This window comes from Sceloporus occidentalis, unplaced genomic scaffold (assembly GCF_023333645.1).
Source record: "Sceloporus occidentalis isolate IW3139 unplaced genomic scaffold, rSceOcc1.0.p SCAF_7, whole genome shotgun sequence".
In the NCBI taxonomy this organism is placed as follows: domain Eukaryota; kingdom Metazoa; phylum Chordata; class Lepidosauria; order Squamata; family Phrynosomatidae; genus Sceloporus; species Sceloporus occidentalis.
This window is the reverse complement of record NW_028316987.1, coordinates 33,659,963-33,680,301: the sequence shown is the minus strand read 5'-3', so window position 1 is coordinate 33,680,301 and position 20,339 is coordinate 33,659,963. Positions and strand designations below refer to the sequence as shown.

General features: G+C 40.3%; 1 protein-coding gene across 1 annotated transcript in view; it reads right to left on the bottom strand.

Annotated features, from left to right (window-relative positions):
* The window catches only part of GLI3 (GLI family zinc finger 3), a 282,260-nt gene that overhangs the window by 63,212 nt on the left and 198,709 nt on the right, over positions 1–20,339 (bottom strand). The window contains exon 8 of the mRNA XM_089532565.1: positions 16,949–17,150. Within this exon, the coding sequence (XP_089388691.1) occupies positions 16,949–17,150 (202 nt within the window). The remainder of the gene's footprint in view (positions 1–16,948; positions 17,151–20,339) is intronic.

The window sequence follows — 20,339 nt, the reverse complement described above, 5'->3', positions numbered from 1 at the left end:
TTCTGATTTTGAAGATTTCAGATGACTGTTGTCCAGATATAGGAACTAGGCATTATTTTGAAGCAAAGATGTGTACAGTCGGCCTTCCTTATCCACAGATTTTTTTATCCACAGCTTGAAAATATATATTTTTAAAAGTATAAATTCCAAATAGCAAAGCTGGATTTTCCATTACATATTAGAGACACAATTTTCCTTTTCCATTATATTTAATGGGACTTGAGCATCCCACAGATTTTGTTATCCTGAAACAAAACCCCAGCGGATAACAAGGGCCCACTGCTATCACAAGTTTTGTTAAGTATCCTTGGTGTTTAGACTAGGCCAGAGTAGGACTTTGTTCTCAAAGTCTTCGTTGATACAGTGCTACCTCGGGTTACGAAATTAATTCGTTCCGCGGCGCCGTTCGTAACCCGATACATTTCGCAACCCGAAAAGGCTTTCCGTTAGCGCTGGAAAGCCGCTAGCCGCGCTTCGCATTTGAATTTCGCGCCGAAACGCGCAGAAATGAATTTCGTAACCCGAAAAATCTTTCGTTACCCGGAACAGTTTTTTCCAATCTAACTTTTTCGTACCCCGGAAATTTCGTAACGCGATCAATTCGTATCCCGGGGTACCACTGTATAACAAACCTCAAGTAGTGCCTGGGATGAAGTATTATCAGTGCATTGAAGTATACTACTGTGAGACATAGGGAAGTCAGATAAAGCTCCTGATAAAGAGTGCTGTAATGGACTTCACTGCCTCCATTTTGAGTTTGAAATCTAGAATACACTCACAATCAATTTCTTTTTTGGGCACAGGAATGTAGTCAACTCCTGAACCCATTCTTCCTAGATATCATGGGGTAGGGGTGGGGTTCCAATGTCTCTGTTGCTGGTGACTCTCAGCTTGTAATTTGAGTTTGTTGTTCTTGTTACGTGCCTTCAAGTTGTTTCCCACTTATGACAACCCTAAGGTGAACCTATCAAGGTGCAAAGTAATAGTACAACACTCAAGCCACTACACCACACAGGCTCTCTCTCTATATAGCCTGAATGGCAAGATATGAGGCTTCATATGTCTTTGTCAATGCCCGATCCAATCTTTTTTTTTCCCTTGGGACTTTCAAAGGAGCATGACTGTCTTTGAAGACTTTAAAAAGGAGCACAGCCAAAGGTGTTTCTACAAGTGTAACTTTGAAATCCTACATGGCTTGGGAGGAAAAAAGAATACATTTTGGGGTATAAACTCATCCCTTGTATTTTTTTTTTAATATAGTGGGGCTTTCTACTCATTATCAACCAGCTACTGGAAGCAGAGAAAATGTGATGGGGGGATTTATTGGGTGGGGATGATGCTCTGTCACTGATAATCATGTCACTTTGGCCACAGGTTAAGGAGTGGGAACTCTGAAACTAGGCTTCAGAGAGCAGAGGTATGAAGTCCCCTAGTCTGCCCTTCTCTCTCTTCTTCTTCTATTTAAAAAAAAATGTTAAACTCTGTTACTCAATGAGAGAAAAGGTGATGATTCCTCTTCATAAAGATCTTATAGCTCACTAGCTGCCCTACAAGACTCACCTAAGGAGGAAAAATCCTCTAGTGTCAATACAGGTTGGTGAACTTTGGGATATAAATTGTTAGTGCTGAGTAAAACTGAGTCCATATGCAGAAGACTGCCAGCCAGGAAAGGAAAAACCACTGCCAAGTCTGGAAGTAACTGGAGACAAAAAAAACCCCTCCTGCTTCCAAACAGAGTTTCAGTCACGACTGCTGAGGTTCTTCTGAAGAGGTTTTTAATCTCAGTGGCAGCAAAATATTTACAAGCATGATACAGCAACATTTGCACCATCCGACATAATGCTACCAACTGACATCCACTTAACTCATAGTGTACTGGAACATTCTTCCTTACATACGCAAACACAGGCTAGGATTCTGATCCAACCCCCTACTAGTGTTTCATCATCTTCCTGTCATGTGCCCACAGTGATTGTACAGTTTTGAACTGTTATGACACAACTCCATACTGAAGTTTCATCAGCTTCCTCTGAGTCAGCATTTCCCCTTTAGCACATTGCATGCTTCTGAGACATTTTACAGCCTGGGGCAAAACGTCACTGACATAAATGTGTTTTTCAGATTCCTTGGTCTGGTCTTACAGATTTCTGATTAATGTCCTCTGAACTCACAGAAAGATGTTATTTGAATTGGACAGCGGGGGGGGGGGGGGATTTCATGTTTCAACATCTTAAAACATTGAGCAATCTGGCCACAAATGCAGCCACCCAACTCAATGGGTTGGCCAAGTTGTGGGCAGGGGGAGCCCCAGCCTGCTCTGGCCCAGTGCATCACATTCCCAGGCTGCACCTGGGCTGTTTTTTGTTTTTGTTTTTGGCCAGGTCAGGAGGCGGGCTTCTGCACAAGCCATTGGTTGGGAAAACCGGAGTGGGCATACATCCAGCCCAGCCCACATGGACTTGCATTCCCATTTGTGTGTGTGTGGGGGGGGGGGGGGGGCAGAATTAGCTCCGGATTGGCCTAGATGGCAAGAAGGGGTGAGACTTCCAGCCCTTCCTGATTGGCTAGGCCACCCCCTATATAAAACTGTGCAGCTGGGAGGAGCCACTATTGCAGCTCTGATTGCCCCCACTCAGGAACCCTGCTAGAGGGATGCGGGTTGTACTGTCACAACTTTCAAGGGGTGGTAGAATGGGTTGTGGATCTGGTGAGAGTGGTTATCAGTGCTGTGGAGCGCTGATTATTGGGAGTCCCACAGCACCTGGGGGTGCTGGAACGTTGAAGAGGCCACCAATGTAGGGGCGAACCCCTTATCCACATCCCCCAGTGACAAGGGGTGGGGCTATGGTAAGCCTAGTGGCCCTTCTGTCATCCCTGGGCCCAACAGTGAACAGGTAGGGTTCATCGATCAGCAGTTTAGTTGGTCGATACCAGATTCGGACCCATTCCTCATGCCAACCCTATCTGCTTGCTGTGAACAGTGAAGTTGTGGCCTATTTCATTCCACATCGGTGTCTGGGTGTCTTTGTTCTTCCTTCACCCACCCCCTCCTGCATTGTGGTCCCCACCCCCCATCAAAAATACATATTCATGAAAAGGCACAGGGAGGACCATCTTAGATTAAATGATGGTCTGATGGCTGAACTAGTACTCAGAAGGGGAGTGGAGGTAATGGGTTCAGGCTCTACAAAGAGAAAAACCATGTGGAAAAAGGCCTCCTAGATCCAGTTAAGCTTGGGTGTGACCATTAATTTTAAGAGCAACTGTCTTTTAAAAGTACTCACTAAAAGGATGGAAAATAGCTTTTGCTAGCTTTTAGGGACAAACAGTAGAGAAGATATTATTTCTTAGTATCTTCTGCTTCTAATTCACAGCTAGACAGAGGAAAGGCTAAGGCATGGCAGTTGCTGTGAAAGTCAAACTCTCTCCTTGCTCTGCTATTGATTTCTGACAGCTTTCTGTGACTCTCCTGTTCAAGGCTCTTACCATGGCTGATTGGGGAGAGAGGAGCTGTATGCACATTTACAAAGCGGAGCAGTGTTTTTACACACACTTAAAGAGTGGAGCAGTGTTTCTCTAACAGGAAAATAGAAAATATTAGAAGAGCAGAAGCTCTAAAGAAGCTTTTTCAGGGGAATCAAAGGAACTGGAGGAGGTGGTGGTGGGCAAGTTTTTTCTCTCCTTTTACTGAAAATATTTACTTTGCCTCTTCTGGGCAGTAACAGCAACATAAATCCCGTTTTATGGATGCCTTCCTCAGGACCTTCCAGAGAAGATATGGTGGGGTGGGAATGGGAATGGGGTTCTGCTATAAGATTAGGTAAGTGGATGAGAAGTGCAGAAATAAACTGACTTGCCATGGTTCCTACAACCAACAGCACCAATAACGTATCAGTTCAAGTTCCAATACTTTGTAAAAGATAAAGTGGTATGAAGACAAATACAGCTAAATAATATAGTAAACTATGGCTAGCAACTACGAAAGAGATTCACAGCCTTGTCCTCCAACATATGTCCTGACAAATCTTACACTCCTAATGTTATATAGATCATACTTTCTCCGCTCCGGATAGCACTGATGAAATATTTATTGCTATCTGGATTGGAGCGGAGGGATAGCAAACCAAGGTTCCTCTGTTCACTATTGCCCAGAAATCTTCATGCACAGTGAATCACATGTGGCCCCTGGGGTCAAAAACATTGTGCATTGTTAAATGCCGGATGGCAACCATGGTAAGTATGCTGCTCCAGTTTCACTTAGGGTGTAGGCCATGGATTAAAGCTTCACCTCCCTGTACTAAGAACAGGCTACTAACCATGCAAGTTGAGGATTCTGGTAGTAGCAGTGCCAAAAAGTAATTATTCCAAGCTTTGAGGCTCAGGCAGAAAATCTGACTGGCTATATGAATGCCCTTTAAAAAAAATATCACACCATCTCTATACTGTAATTCACAGAGTTTCCTGGGGAAAAAACAGAATTAGAGCAATCTAAGTTGATAACAGATGGAATTGAAACATCAAACTCACCTCATACATCATCCGTGCAGTTTTCAAATCAGAAAGGCAACAGGAGCAGAATAAGACATAAAAGTTATGTATTCTCACACAGATTATCTGATGAAATGTCTATGATATCCACAGTAAGATATCACAAGATTCATTGTCATTTGTGTTACAACAGATCAACACAAATTTGAAGTGAAATTTGTCACTTAGACAGCATATAGTTGTCGCTACAAACAGAAGCACATACAGGTTTTTCTATTTTGAGGTGAACTTGCGCACCTTTGCTTCCTTAGAGAAACATGGTTATAATCATTTCCTCTTCAGCTGTTCCTCAATGCTTCGGGGAAACTGTCTGCAATCTCCTCGCACTCTCACTCTGTATTTGATCAGTGTATTTGGTGTTTATGGGGCTTTTTTTTACATTTTAAAACTACTCTAGCAAGTGGGAAACTGGCACTATGACTGACCAGGGTCAGTTGATCATTGCTGTGAATAGGTCTCCCTTAAATATAACGCAGGGGAGAAAATTGGATGTGAAACCAAAATGCACTGAAGCTGCAATCTTATACATGCTACTCTGAAATTAAGCCCCCTTAAAGCAATGGGACTTACTTCCAAATAATAATAATAATAATAATAATAATAATAACAACAATAATCCCTATGGGATGCGCCGCCCCTTCCTCCCCACGCAGCTTTCAAAGCCGCGTAAAGCATGCCCGCATATGATGCAGGTGCACTGTATTAACCCTTAACCCTCCCACCATTACAAATAGTAAAATTCAATAACAGTTAAAAATTACATCAACAGTATAGCCTAAAATAAACAGGATGGAGTGGGCAGATTGAAGGCGGATGAGGCTATCTTTCTTTCTTTCTTTCTTTGGGAGGTCCGTCTGGGAAGGCTCGCCAGAAGAGATCTGTCTTGACAGCCTTTTTAAAGGTGTCTAAGGTGGTAATAAGACGGATCTCTTCCAGTAAGTCATTCCACAGTTTCGGAGCAGCAGAGAAGAAAGTCCTCTGGGAGTTTGCAGCCAATCATCTTTTGTGGCTGCAATAAATTCTTCCCAGAGGATCTGAGAGTGCAAGGTGGATTATATAGGGAGAGCTGATCCCGCAGGTAACCTGGACCCAAGCCATGTAGGGCTTTAAAAGTAATAACCAACACCTTGTACTGCGCCCAGAAACTAACTGGCAGCCAGTGCAGAGGTTTTAAAACAGGTATTATATGGTCGAACCTGGATTTCCCAGAGGCCAGTCTGGCTGCCATGTTTTGAACTAATTGAAGCTTCCAAACTTGGCACAAAGGTAGCCCCATGTAGAGTGCATTGCAGAAATCAAGATGGGAGGTTACTAGCGCATGTACCACCGCTTTTAGATCCCTCTGTTCTAGGTAGGGTCGCAGCTGGCATATCAACCGAAGTTGATAGTAAGTGCTCTTGGCTGTTGCATCTATTTGATGAGAGCACAGTCCTTTAGGGGAAGTGTGACCCCGTCCAGGACTGGTTGGCAAATTTCCATCCTCAGATTTGGGGTTCCTATAGCAAGTACCTCAATTTCCCCAGGATTCAGTTTGGGTCTGTTTTTCCTCATCCAGTCTATTACTGACCTAAGATGGTCATTTAGAGGAGAGATGCCTTCCTTAGTCACTGCAGCAGTCCAAGATGTGGAGAAACATATTTGGGTATCATCAGAGTACTGATAACACCCCGCCCCATGTCTCTGGATGATCTTGCCCAGCATGTAACTGTTAAATAGAATGGGAGACAGGATGGTGCCCTGGGGGATGTCAGATTTTAGCTCTCTCTTGGAAGAGCAACTGTATCCTGGCATCACCATCTGGAATCTGCCTGAGAGATGGGAACAGAACCACTGGAGGACAGTGCCCGATTCCTAATTCTTTCAGGCGTTCCAGAAGGATACCATGGTTGATGGTATCAAAGGCCGCTGAGAGGTCCAAAAGTACCAACAGGGTTACACTTCCCCTGTCAATGCCCACATGGAGATCATCGACTAAGGCAACCATGGCCGTCTCAACTCCGTATCCTGCCTAAAGCCGGTTTGAAAAGGATCTAGATAATCAGTTTCCTCCAAGACTGCTTGGAGTTGAATGGCAACTGCTCTCTCCATCACTTTGCCCAAGAATGGAAGAAGGAAACTGGCCTATAATTATTTCTGTCCAGGAGATCAAGTTAGGACTTTTTAAATAATGATTTAACCACAGCTTAATTCACAGGATTGTGTGACAACTGTGTTACTATTGTGGGTTCACGACTAAACTGATATGCATTTATATTCATCTACAGGGAACAGAATTCATAAGAATAAATTATTGGAGGACTGATAATATATAGAAATGAAAAATATAAAATGAATGAAATAATAGACACTGGCTTTCACAGTGAGCTTGTTTCCCTTTCCTTTTTTCTTCCTCTCTTTTGAGCTGTATACTCAAGAGCAGAATGTATTTCCCATTCCTATGCTAATGCAAAACACCAGTACCAATAACTTATAATGGTGTCCATTTTATCCTAACAGCATCTCTTTGTACACAGTTCTCACAAATGATACCAATCAATCTCTTGCTTCCTCCTACAATATCCCTACACTAGGCATAGAGCTGGCCAATGTGTACCCCAGCTAAAAGCTTGCTGTTCAGAAGACAAAGGGATATAATTTGTCTCCTAAAGTGTATGACGTACCAGTGAAAGGATCAGCATCATAAGCAGCAGTGGAAGCAAAAAGACAAAGCAGGGAAGAGACCCATAGTCCTTTTCTAGTCTTCACCTATGCTCAATTTCCTGCCAGAAAGGCTGAGAATGCTTAGAAATTCTGCTTAAGCAGATACTAGAGATCCTATTTCCTCCACTGTGTTTGTGTGTGCGTGTGCATGCATGCACATGTGCCTTCAAGTTGCCTGTTCCTTCCTCTGAGATACAGCCTACAACACTCTAGGTTAAATACTCTCCAGGTTGAAACAATGACTACGATTAGAAAGAGCAAGCAACAGTTAGTGAAAGAGATTCTGAGTTGAAACACGTACTCAAACAGGATTCTGTGCAGAGCCAAAAGGACATCTTAATTGCCATAGGTTCCTGCCTGTGAGGAATTCTCCCCAACACCTTCTGAAGACCATATTACAGGAGAAATGACCTTCTGGGATTAAATGTCATTTTTACACAAGATGCTGTCATCAGGAGGGCTGGGCTCTTCATTATATTTTATGGAACTGACTTCAAGAAGAAAAGCAGACATAATGAGAACCAAACATTGTGGCTACTTAGAGGCAAAACAGATAAGCAGGAAGGAGTTGCCAGAAGCTTCTCCCAGCCTGATCACCTTGGGGCTGCGGTGAACACAGTGCCCCAAGGTGCCTCCTGCTGCAGTCCCAAATAGACTGTGGCAAGATGTGGAATAGATCCACTCCTTTTGGGGCCGGTTTTGGGCCACTTTAGGCAGCCCTGGCGCAGCTTCCAGGCACTCTGGGGGTATGCGCTGTCTAAACACCATGTCCTGGAAGCCGCCCCGTCTGCCTGTCTGTTTTGGGCCTTTGTTGCTGTTCTCTTAAGCAGGTTGCTTAAGAGTCACAGTTGTAGAATTTACCTTAGAAAATCTTTATGGAATATTAAGATATATTCTTCTATATCAACATTTGTCACAAGACCCATATACAAGCCTGTTTTCAGGAGGCTACAAGAATGACAAAAACAAAATAGGAAAACCCCCTGTAAAATCAGACTCTTTTCACATGCTCACAGACATCAAATAAATTATTCATGTAGATGTATACAGTTGGCCCTTCTTATACACAGATTTTTAATACACGGATTCAAGCATCCATGGTTTGAAATGTTCAAAAAAGTATAAATTTCAACTATCAAACCTTGATTTTCCATTTTTATAAGCAACACCATTTTGCTATGTCATTATATTTAATGGGACCTGAGCATCCACGGATTTTGTTATCCATGGGGGATCTTGGAACCAAACCCCAGCGTACAACAAGGATCCACTGTAATTTTGTTTCTCCATGATCATCCAGTGTCATTTCAGTGGAATGGTAAGATTTGGTAATGAAATGTTTCTGGATGGAGTTATTTTTATTTTGCAATCATGACATTTTCATATCCTTTAATTAAAATTTATTCATTGGTTTTCCTTGATAGCTTATAATTGATTTAACTTGCATTTACTTAACACATGAAGATATTAAGTTACAGGCCACCATTATTAGATTTTAATAAAACTGTATGTGAGGCACTAAAACTCTTAGTTTCCTTGCTGAAGAAGGCAAACAGACATGCACGCACACACACACACACACTTGACGATACACCAGTTGCAAAACATGTTTTTTCATGTGACATGCAGATATATTATGTACAACTATGAAATGGAAGACTGTTTTGCTTTTCCTAAAGTAATACTGGGAAAGCAGTTTTACTTATGTAAAGATTGCTGAATTGCAAACAGCAGCAACTGTACTTAAACAAAGGAGGTCTTGCTATGGAATTGGCACAGATGGATATTGATCTGATCATGATGTACATCCACTCTTCATTCAATTTGATGGATGAGTGTGATGTAAGTTTCACTAACATTTGCTACTGGATTCTGGTTTGATAAACTTTGAAATGGCACATAACATCAGCCCAGAAAAAAACATCTAATTGAATACAATTTACCTGTTTCCTTGGACTAAGGGTTTCATTTTAATTCACCTTTCTTTGACAAATACCTACCAAATTCAGGTTTTATCAATCTATTTTCTTTCATAAATAAGTTTGAAGCATTGAGCAAAACATATTATATAAATTGTGAACGTTGTGTTTTATATACCTGCCTTCCCAAATCTCCTTTAGTGTTTCTGACTACATTTCCAATAAACTCCTCTTATAAGGCCACCAGATCTGTATCACACCTCTGCTAAGGAACCTCCTTGACTGCAGGCTGAGGATAGTAAAGGTTAGATGGAAAGATTCTCCTGAACTCCATTATCAACCATACTTAAGGGCCCGAACAGACAGGCCAAAATAAAGCTGCTTCGGGTCACTTTGGAGGTACGCTGCTTAAATGATGCATGTGTCCTAAGAGGCCGGAAGCCACACCAAAGCCATCTTCCAGAGCGCAGCTCTGGCACAGCTTCTGGCCTCTTAGGATGTATGCATCATTTAAACAGCATAGCTCCAAAGTGACCCAAAGCAGCTTTATTTTGGCCTGTCTGTTTGGGCACTTAAGTTAGTGAAGTTTCCTGATTTTACTATTAAAATACTGAATACCTTCCAGACAAAGATCTATCCCTTTCAGCATGTGACCTTACAGTTGATAAACAATGCAATATAGACATGGCATGACATTACATAGAGGGGAAATATTCCCTTTCAGGCACAGACTAATCAGCTTAACACATCTCTTTGTTTGCCAGATAAAGTAATAATCTTTCTCAGGTGAACCTTTGTCAGCAAACTGGGGCAATATCCTAAGATATGCAAGACTGTGAAATGCACAAGCAGGCCTCAAGGGTCTTTCATTCCTGGGATCCTTTGACTCCCAGATTCAAAGGTAGTTAGTGGGAGGGGGAGATGGTGAAGAATCACATGAAGAATCAACAAGAACTTGGCCTGTCTGTCTTTTCCTTTTGGAGGCCTTTGAAATTTCTGACTTAGCTTTGCTCTTCTCTTGCTGAAATCACTGCCTTGATCTGTTTAAAATGAAATCACTTTTTAAAACTCCCAAAGTCAGAGATTTAGTCCAGAGAATCTTGTTAGCTTGTTCTTTTTCTTAAAGTCCTGGCCCTGGCTCAGATGAGCTTACTTAGGAGCTGGACAGATGGGAAGAAAGGGGTGTGAGACGCCACCCCTTTCTGCCTTAGATGGAGACTGTGGCAACCAAACGCCACAGCCACCGGGAGGCCTAAAAAGAACCCGCTTCCCAGCAGGTTCTTTTTAAGCTGCACGCGGGGCACCATTTTCCCCAGACTGGTACCCAAGGTAGCTTCCACAACAAATTAAAATATATATATATATAAAAAAGTTTAAAACCAACTTAAAATATCACATTGGAACACTATAAAACTGGTTAAACCATAGGAAAGTTTAAAACAGATAAAACATACCTCTATATTTAACCCTCCCCAGACTAATCATTAAAAGCTTGCTTAAACAAGACTGTATTGCTTACCGGCAAAAAGCAAGTAAGGAAGGGGCCAGCCTAGTCTCCCATGGAAGGGAGTTCCAGAGGGTGGGAGAGCTACTGAGAAGGCTCTCTCTCATGTCCTCACCAAGCGAGCCTGTGATGGTGGAGGGAGTGAGACAAAGATTTCTTCTGACTACCTTAAGGTTCTGGCAGGTTCATATGGAGATACGGCCTTTCAAATAGTCTGGACCCAAGCTGTATTAGGGAGAGTTATATTGGTCTTACTTTTTTCTTTCTCTCATCTCTCCCTTTTCGTAGCAACTGTTACAGCTTTACATTACTTAATTTCAAGTACTCATAACCTTGCAAGTTTGTTTTGAGTAATCATCTTCCCATCATAAAGCAACTGTGATCTATTTTTCATGTACTGTTTGCTATTCATGAAGCCCTATTATTTGCTGTTTGTTATTTGGTATTGTATATATCTCAATTGCTGTGTATTCAATAATACAAAATAAAATTCCCCTTTCTGAAGATTCTGTGTGAACGTAGGTTCTTGATTCCAGTTTGCCTAAGACACGCTACTGACCAAGGGGTCACAAGACCCGTCATAAGCATGTGCTTTCATGTACAAATTCATTTATGTGCTTTGAAGCTACACCTAATAAAAACCTAGCGAACATGGTCAATGGGGCAGTATGACGTACTGGTGTCCCCTGCTTTTTCAACAGATAGCCTTTTGATAATCTGTTTTGGCACTATTTAAATTACAGTTGGCCCTCCATATGCATGGATTCTGCATCCACAGATACAATCATCCTTGGTTTCAAATATATATATATATATATATATATATATATATATATATTAAATTCAAAAAGCAAACCTTGATTTTGCCACTTTATATAAGGATACCATTTTACTGTGCCATTGTATATAATGGGACCTGAGAATCCATGGGGAGTACTGGAACCAGACCCAGTGGATACCAAGGGCCCCCTGCATTACCAGAAACAATTTATTTGATGCATAGTGCTTTATTATAAGCACAGGACAACACTCCAAACAACTTTTACAGGGTTTTTTTACACCCCAAACACCTTTTACAGTCTTCAGAGAAAGATGTCAGTAACAGATGCTAGCAAATCGTCGGGAATAAACTTTTCCAGAACATGGTCACATAGCTCAAAAACTCCACAAAAAACGATGGATTCCAGCCATGAAAGCCTTCGACTTCACAACTTTTATGATATACAGTACACAGACTGAATGTAAAGATGGCACTTCGCATGACATCTTGTGATCCCGTGCTACTCCCCCCCCCCCCAAGTTGGCATCATCTTTTTGTTCAATCTGTGTAGTATAGAAGGTAGAAGTCATTTATGGTTTCATTTAGTGCTTATAGTATAGCACTGTACTATACTTACATACTTAGATTTGTGCTTATACAGTAATATAATATAGTAGAACAGTGGTTAAATGCCTGTACTGCAGCCACTCACTCATAAACCACAAGGTTGCGAGTTCAATACCTGCCAGGGCTCAGGCCTGACTCGGGCTTGCATCCTTTTGTGGTTGCTAAAATGAGTACCCAGCTTGTCAAACTCTATGTCCACAGATTCAGCCAACTAGTTTTAAAATAGTCACCAAAATTTACAAAAAACAAACCTTGATTTTGCAATTTTATAACAGGAACATCAGTTTACTATGCCATTGTGTATATTGGCACTTGGGCATTCATGGATTCATGAATCTGTTAATATGGAGAGCCAACTACACTCCACAGAGGATCCTGGAACCAAGCCCCAGCAGATACTGAGAGTCCACTGTATTTTGATTCAGTTAAATTGTGGATATTTAAGTATATAGCACATTCCAATTGCTGTACAAAACCCCCATATTAGAGTTTTTTTTTCAAAGCAGCATTTCTGCCTCTTCCCTTTACATACTAAATAGGTACGAATACTGTATTTCTGACCCTCAAAAACATACCCCACAATTTCTTAGGTTAAAAACATATACACAAACTAGGAAACAATGTCCATACATTAAGTGAGCAATCCTTCTCTCGTACATAGATATGGTAAAACAGAGCTATTCTGATGTCAGAAAATGAATGAAGGAGGACCCACAGGTTAAACTAAAGGCAGTATTTAGTCCATGAAGCACAGCTTTGAGTATCTGTGGAATCTGAAAACTTCAAATGAAGAAAAACAATGGGTTGTTATGGCATTATTTAAAGCTTTGCAGAAAGAAGGGAATCTGACGCCAAGAGACATCTGGTTCTTTTTTTGTGCTCTTTAGCTTTTCAAATGACTACAATAACTTAAGCCAGCCTTTCCATTTATGTATTCTTTAATTCTTCATTTCTTTCCTAAAAGATTACTAAATATGTAGCAATGAAAGATTTGATTTAATTTTTGTGCTGAATTTTGCATGCTTGATTGGAAAGAATATTTTTTGAAAAAGTAAAACAAAACATACAAAAATAAATTGCACAGCTTCCTTGACCTAGGATTTGGAGGCTAGTTCATCATACAGCTTTTTGAACTCTTAAAAATCAGGCTTCGTATGACACTCTTTGATGTCCAGGGCATGAATATAAGTTAAACAGAACACTCAAAAGATTTTTTTTAAAAAAAAATGTTGTTGATGATGGTGATGAAACAAAAGACAAGATTTGGAATCTACTGCACTTTAATCCAAAAATAAAAAAGATTAAGAACCATGAAAATGATATTCCTGAACTCAGGAGACATGTATATTGTTCTCCTGTGTACATGTGTGAACACACTTGCATTCACATATCATGAAAGATTACAAAGCAAACATTTAACGTAGAAAGTGAGAAATACACAATACCCCCAACCTGTAAACCCCACTGGATTTATTTGTACAAATGGCATTTTTTCTTACGCCTTTACTGCACGAATTCTCGTAGCAGTCTCAGTAAAATTAAACTTAACAAGAATCCATCACCACACTTCTGTCAGTCATGTGACTCGGGCCACTGGCCCCATTATGCTTTCTTCCTGATCTCTTCCTTAACTCCACCTAATTGCTTTATGCCCTACACAGTATGCCTTAAGCATTTGCCTCCTTTTTCCCATGCAATTCCATAGCCCTATTGTCATGATTTAAGTATTGAAAAGTGAAAGAAGGAAGGAAGGAAGGAAGCAGAAAAAAATAAAGGGTGATTTGGAATAGCAAGGGGAGATGTGACAGGGAGAGGAAGGAACACTGGCACCATGTGACTGGCAGTCGCACAACTGCTCCAGTAGTGGCCTTTCCCACCTGTTCACTTGTGCAATTGCCAGGTCATTCACAGGTTTTCCCTGTTAATGAAAAGGGACAGATCAGGGACAGCACAGCTATGGGTCAGAGGCATCGTTGTGTGATAAGTATCACCAAAGCAGCTTCTTTCCTGGTGCAATAGTGGTTAAAAATGATGTTTTTGTTTGTTGTTGTTGTTGCTGTACGCTTCCAAGTTATTCTTGACCAATGGTGACCCTAAGGCAAACTTATCAGGTGGTTTTCTTTTCTTTTTTTCTTTTATTAATATCTTGCTTATAACTTGATCTTACATATAATTTAACCCAAAAAGACAGCATAACATTTCTTACATATAACTTAACCAAAAAGGCAGAGATTACAAATATTTACACTAAGCAGCATATACACTGTATATATCTTATACTTTTAATTCCTTTTGTCATCTTTATATTTCTCCCTTCCTTCTAGTCTTTTGTAAATCCTATTAACTTCCTGATTTCTCCACACTTAGTCAGTCCATTTCAAATGGTATTCAAAAACCACCTATGGGTAGTCTTAATTTTAAACCAAATTTAGTCAATTTAATCAATTTATAGTTATTTATAGATAACTGAACACAGTAATCAATTCTATATAAATCTTTAAATTCATCTCCATTCATTTTTATTTCTCTATATAATTTCTAATTTGTATGTCACTGCAGACCAGGCTGAAAAAGTGTGACTTGCCAATGGGTTTTTATGCTTGAGGGGGGTGGGAATCAAAATGTAGTTCAACACTCAAACCACCACACCACACTGGTTCCCACAGTCAATGACAATTGCAGTTTTGGTATTTTTGGATCATTCCAAATCCTACTGCACTAGCTTGAATTGCGTATTATGGTTCAATGTGGAAGATGATAGTGTTTTTTACCCTTTTAGGGGGGAAAAATCCAATACTCAGTTACACAGGGGTGACACCTTGCTCCACAAACCATCAATGTGGAAGTCAGTACCATTGATTCTACAACCTCAGCAGGACATAAGCTTAAAGAACCTCTGCATAGGATTTTGAGCTCAACTTACAGTGGGAAATGCCCTAATGCATAAGAGTGTTCCAAAAGAACAAATATCCAAGGCTGATAAACTCATTTTTCCATTTAAAAAGAGTAAGTCACTTTCATTCTCACAAGTCAAATGAAGCCAATTTCCCTCTTACAAAACAGTTGGCTAGGGAAGGGAAGCTGACTGAGGTAACCAAGCTGATTTTACTTTGCCTGTTTCCAATCCTTTCAGCCCTGGCTGTTCTACTTCTTCCTCCTGCTGTTTAAACCTGCCTCAACCTTTTGGCCTCCAACTGCTTAATCTCTTTCCAACATTGTTTAGCTTAATCTAAGTCGAAAAACAAGGTGAAAGTAACCAGATATTGCAAAAATCTGTCCACAATTAACAAGACCTTGTTAATTGTGTGCTTCATTTCAGGTAGCCTGTGCAAATGAAGAACAGAGGGGGTCAGATATCTGGAAAAAGGAAAAACAACTCTTTTCAAACTGTAAAGGAACCCTCAGAGTATACTTCACTTTACAGAACTTGGTGCTGCCAATTTTTTCATGTTTGAGATGTCTTCAAGGAGTAGTTTATGTGGACTTTTGGTTCCCCACATTCCCCCAGAAAAGGCAGACATGACTTTAAAAGAGGTCTCACAGTGGGTTACTTAACAATGATGCAAACCTGGCTTCCTCTTAGCTTCATAACTGAAATGGCAGGAATGCATCACTGAAATGAACACTGGTTCAGTGAATTTGCTCCTCTCTCCTATTTCAAGTAAGCTGTCTATTCTTTATAGCATGTTGTGCTTCATGCAAATTTATATTTGTAACTTTGTTTTGAAAAATAAACCAATCTCTTGTTCTTCAGATGTAAAACTAGTAATACAACTGCTCCAGAGAACCAGAGGGAATGTAGCTTCTTTGCTAGAGTGAGCAAATAAAAGAGGTCTGAATGGGGTTCCTATCCTTGCTCAGCTGAAGTTCTCAGAAAGATTACTTTTTCTGTAATACAGACCCTCCAGACAGCATGAAAAGTTATTTTTCTTTGCTCTGCCAAATGTGCTCCAAACCCATATTATTTGTGTCACTTGTGCACTCACATTTTGAAAATAATCAGCTCCTGTGGCACTAAAGGAACTTTTCCTACTAACGTCATAGAATCCTAGAGCAGGAAAAGCTTGACAGATGAAAAGTTACTTGCTTTGGAGGGTTTCGATATTTGTTACAGTTGGCACGTGTACTTGTGGTACGACAAAGACAAAATTAATAGAGACTTTAGACACCACTTTGTTCAAAACACCATCCTTACATCTTGGTTAAAAGTGAAACAACTTTTTTACAGGAAGATCCCGGGGTGGATTTCCCCTAATGAAGCTCTCTTTAACAGAACACAAATTTCTAAATGGTTGAGATATGAAGATCTATTAGTAAAAAATGACAAAAACAACTATAGTTTGAAAAAGGATGAAGATATAACGCCCATGGAGGCAACTACCTCTGAGAATTTTAAAAACGAATTAGACAATATCATTGTAGATATGTCATGATGGCTATATGCTACCAAAGCAGCATGCCTTTGAATACTAGTTGCTGGAAAACAACAGTAGGAGAGGACTATTCTCCTCAAGTCTTACTTGTGGGCTTCCTACAAGCATCTGGTTGGCCTCATGAGAAACAGAAAGTTGGTGTTGAGAGGTGTTTGGTCTGCTTTCAGGTTCTTTTGAGTGAACATGCATAAAATGTAGCCAAATAAACTCACAAATTGTCTTTAAACTGTGGGAAAGGAATCTCATTCATGCTTACGCTGAGTCTTTTATTTTAGGCAGAAATACTGTCTTGGAAATGTGTATTTAAAGACTGCAACATCCTTTAGGAAGAAACTATAATTTAATTTCCTGATTACAAATAAATCCTTTAGATTAAAGATTGTGTGTAGTGGCATGTGGTTTTCAATCTTCCACCACTTATATACATTGAATATCCAGTGCATTTCCCAGTCCTTACCTTATTGCACTTGCAGATAAATGGCCATAGGAGCCACTTGCTGAAGAACTGCTACGGGAATTGTTGAGAATTGTGACTAAGGAGTTCGGAGATGTCCGGATCATGGTCTGAAGGTCAAAGCTATGATCAGACAGAGGCGATAGGGACAGTGTTCGCTTTCGGCTTGGTCTCGTTGGCAGCCTAGGACTCGGAAACCTGGCGCCTGTTATGTAAACAAAAACAATTATCTACCCAAGCACCTGACCCTCTTTATTTATTACTACTCACAATGGATATAAAGAGCCGCCACAACAGTACGACATGCTTTTGACAAGCCCACTCTTTCCACTTATGATCTACTAGCTACGATTGAGAAAAATTAGGAAGAAAAATTTATCTTTCCATTGCTTACCTCAGGGGAGCTCTGTTTATTAATGTGCAAGCAAAATGATAAATTGCTAAACAAAAGGAAAAGACTTTTATGTGTTATCCCTCTCATTTCTGGTGATTTATGAATCTGATGGCTGCTTAGACATTCACATCATTAATTCACTAGAAGCAAAGAGATGGAGTGGTTCAAATCTGAGCTACCGGCAAACTCAAAGCCTACCACATTAATGAAAAGAGTCAACAAGGGCTTCTAAAATGCAAAGTGGGGATCAAGATCCTAGATTTTTTCCCTTTTGTTCATAATTTTGTTTGGACAATGAGACAAAGATAAATGCTGGTGGGGGGATGAAGATGCTTCTGAAAATCCTTTTTACCATTTCTCCTAGATCTATCTTAAACTTGCCGACAATCCTGTGAGGTAAATTTAAGGATGATTTAACCTAATATTAAAATAATATTCAATACTGGCTCTTCCATATTAAGTGAACAGCTTTTTCACTCTTTACTCATACAATTAAGCTAAGCGGCAGTAAGAGTTTATTATACATTTCTTAAGTGCTTCTGGGTTTGGATGTTTAGATGTGTGGATATGAAAGTATTGTTAAAATGGAGGGTTGGAAGTTTTCATAGTACTCAGAAATTTATTTTCAGAAAATAAATGCTATGAACAAAAATAACAATTAAACACTTTTAAACTGGACATGATTTTGCATATATTTCCCCCTGAAATCCATGAGACCATGCTTAATTTTGGTTGATGTGCCCAAAGTGGCATATGTATTCCTACCATTACTCTAACTTCTCTTTTCAACCAAGTGATCCAAGATCACTGGCACCATGTTTAACGTCTTTTTTTTTTCATTCTTCAGTACTATTACCATTCTTATACCAAGAAAATCAATACAGCTCTATGGAATAAAAACAAAACAAAAAACCAAAACCTGCCCAGCATGTAGTCTCTAACAATGCCTCAGTCATGATATTTGGGGGAGAGGGATAAACAAGACAGGGCGCCAATAAAATACCGAATCTACAGATCTCTCCCTGCTGTGCATTTACTCAAAGTCTTAAATTTGGTATTTGAGTCCTTGCTTTATTGCTTCTATCACTACATGATCTGATCTCTAGTTACGTTCCCATCTGTGCTTCATTTTGGAACTCTCTTTGGCCATAACCCCACAGATAAGACTGCCAACAAGAGTGTCAGTTATCTTTGGCATCTGGCTTGTGGTTCTATTCTCTGCATCTGCATAACAAGCACGCATCCATGTTGTTCCAATCTCAGTCCGGATACTGTGTTGACGAGTCAGCATTTAAAAGTAAATGTAAAGATTTTTTTTTATCCCTGAAGTTCTTGATAATTTAACCTTTTTCATCTCCCTTTTATGGGCCTACCAGTTAACTGTATGACTGTCTGCTACTTCATTCAATGCATTGCTTTATACTTGAGCATGGTGAAGTTTTTGCTTGCTTTGGAGCTAAAACAGTTATCAAAGCTTACGAGAAAACATTATTTAATTAAGGAAGTAAACTACAACCCTTACAAAAGTTACAAAATTAGACCCTATGCTTATATTGTTTATTTTTACTTAAAGAAGAAAGGAAAAAGTCAATTCCTGATCCTAGATCATCATATAAGATGATGCTTGCCACCCACTGCATGTTGATGTGTGGTAAGATTTAATTTTTAGCAAGTACATTTCCATACCGCTTATCAGTGCACTTAAGCAATCGCACTCCCTAAGCAGTGTACAACAACCTGTGTATTCTTTTTAGCAACCTTGGAAGGATGCCAGACTGAGTTGACCCTGAAGCCCCTGGTTGTTATCGAACTCACAACCTTGCAATTGTGAGTAAGTGGCTGCAGTATTGGCATTTAACCGCCAGGGTTCCATCTATTTTCACACGTGTCATTAAAGTTTCAATTCTATGAACAGGCTGGCCATCTGAAATTATAACTCACTGAGTGGTCCATCTGTGAATTCATTTGTTTTGTTAACTGCCTTTGAATCAACCTTGACTCATGGCAACCCTCTGAATGAGACATCTCCAAGACCCTCTATTCTCAATGTGTCTGCTCAGGTCCTCCAGGTTCAAGCCTGTCTTTTCAGCCTCAATTTGGTCATCTTGGCTTTCAGGTAAAGTTCAGGTTTGATCTGTTCTAGGACTCATTTGTTTGTCTTTCTGGCTGCCCATGATATCCTTAGCATTCTTCTCCAGCACCATACCTCAAATGGGTTGGTTTTCCTTCTATCCACTGTCTTCACGGTCCAGCTCTCACATCCACACATGGTAACGGGGAATATAATGACTTGGACAATTTCTAACGTTAGTGTTCAGTTGTATATCGTACAAAAGGATTATTTGGCATCTTTGCAGCAGTATCCACAGGAATGTCTAGAATTAACTCATATTTTTGGCAGGAGGCACATCTCTTTCCATTGTGCATGACTGAATGAGAGCTCCACTCAGGTCTCTCAGTTCCAGTATGCCACAGTAGTAAAACATGAAATATAGTGGAATACAGGACATAACAGAGAGAAAATCTGTGGGTAATGAGAGTTCACAGATGACCACTCCAAAAACCACAAAAGGCGTCCCCTACCTCCTCCATCTCACTGAGGTCTTTTGCCTACTTTGGAGTTAAAACAGTTATCAAAGCTTATAAGAAAACCTTATTTAATTAAGGAAGTGAACAACAACCCATACAGAAGCGACAAAGTCTGAATGCTGCATCTGACCTATCTCACACATCAAGCCCATACTGCTGAATGACTGTGGAGGGTTAACCTGCTCGGCACAGATCTTGCAGAATAGTGATGGGCAATCTCAAAGAGATGGGGGTTGCAGTAGACCCCAGGAGTCCCTTTCTTTAAATTTTTAACAAATGATCCTATGAGAACATGGCACAATTTTACCACGTTTTAGCTCCTCCTAGGCTATTTGAACAGTTTGAGACCTAAGTGCCACATGATGGGGTGAGCTCCCGCCACTAGTCCCAGCTTCTGCCAACCAAGCAGTT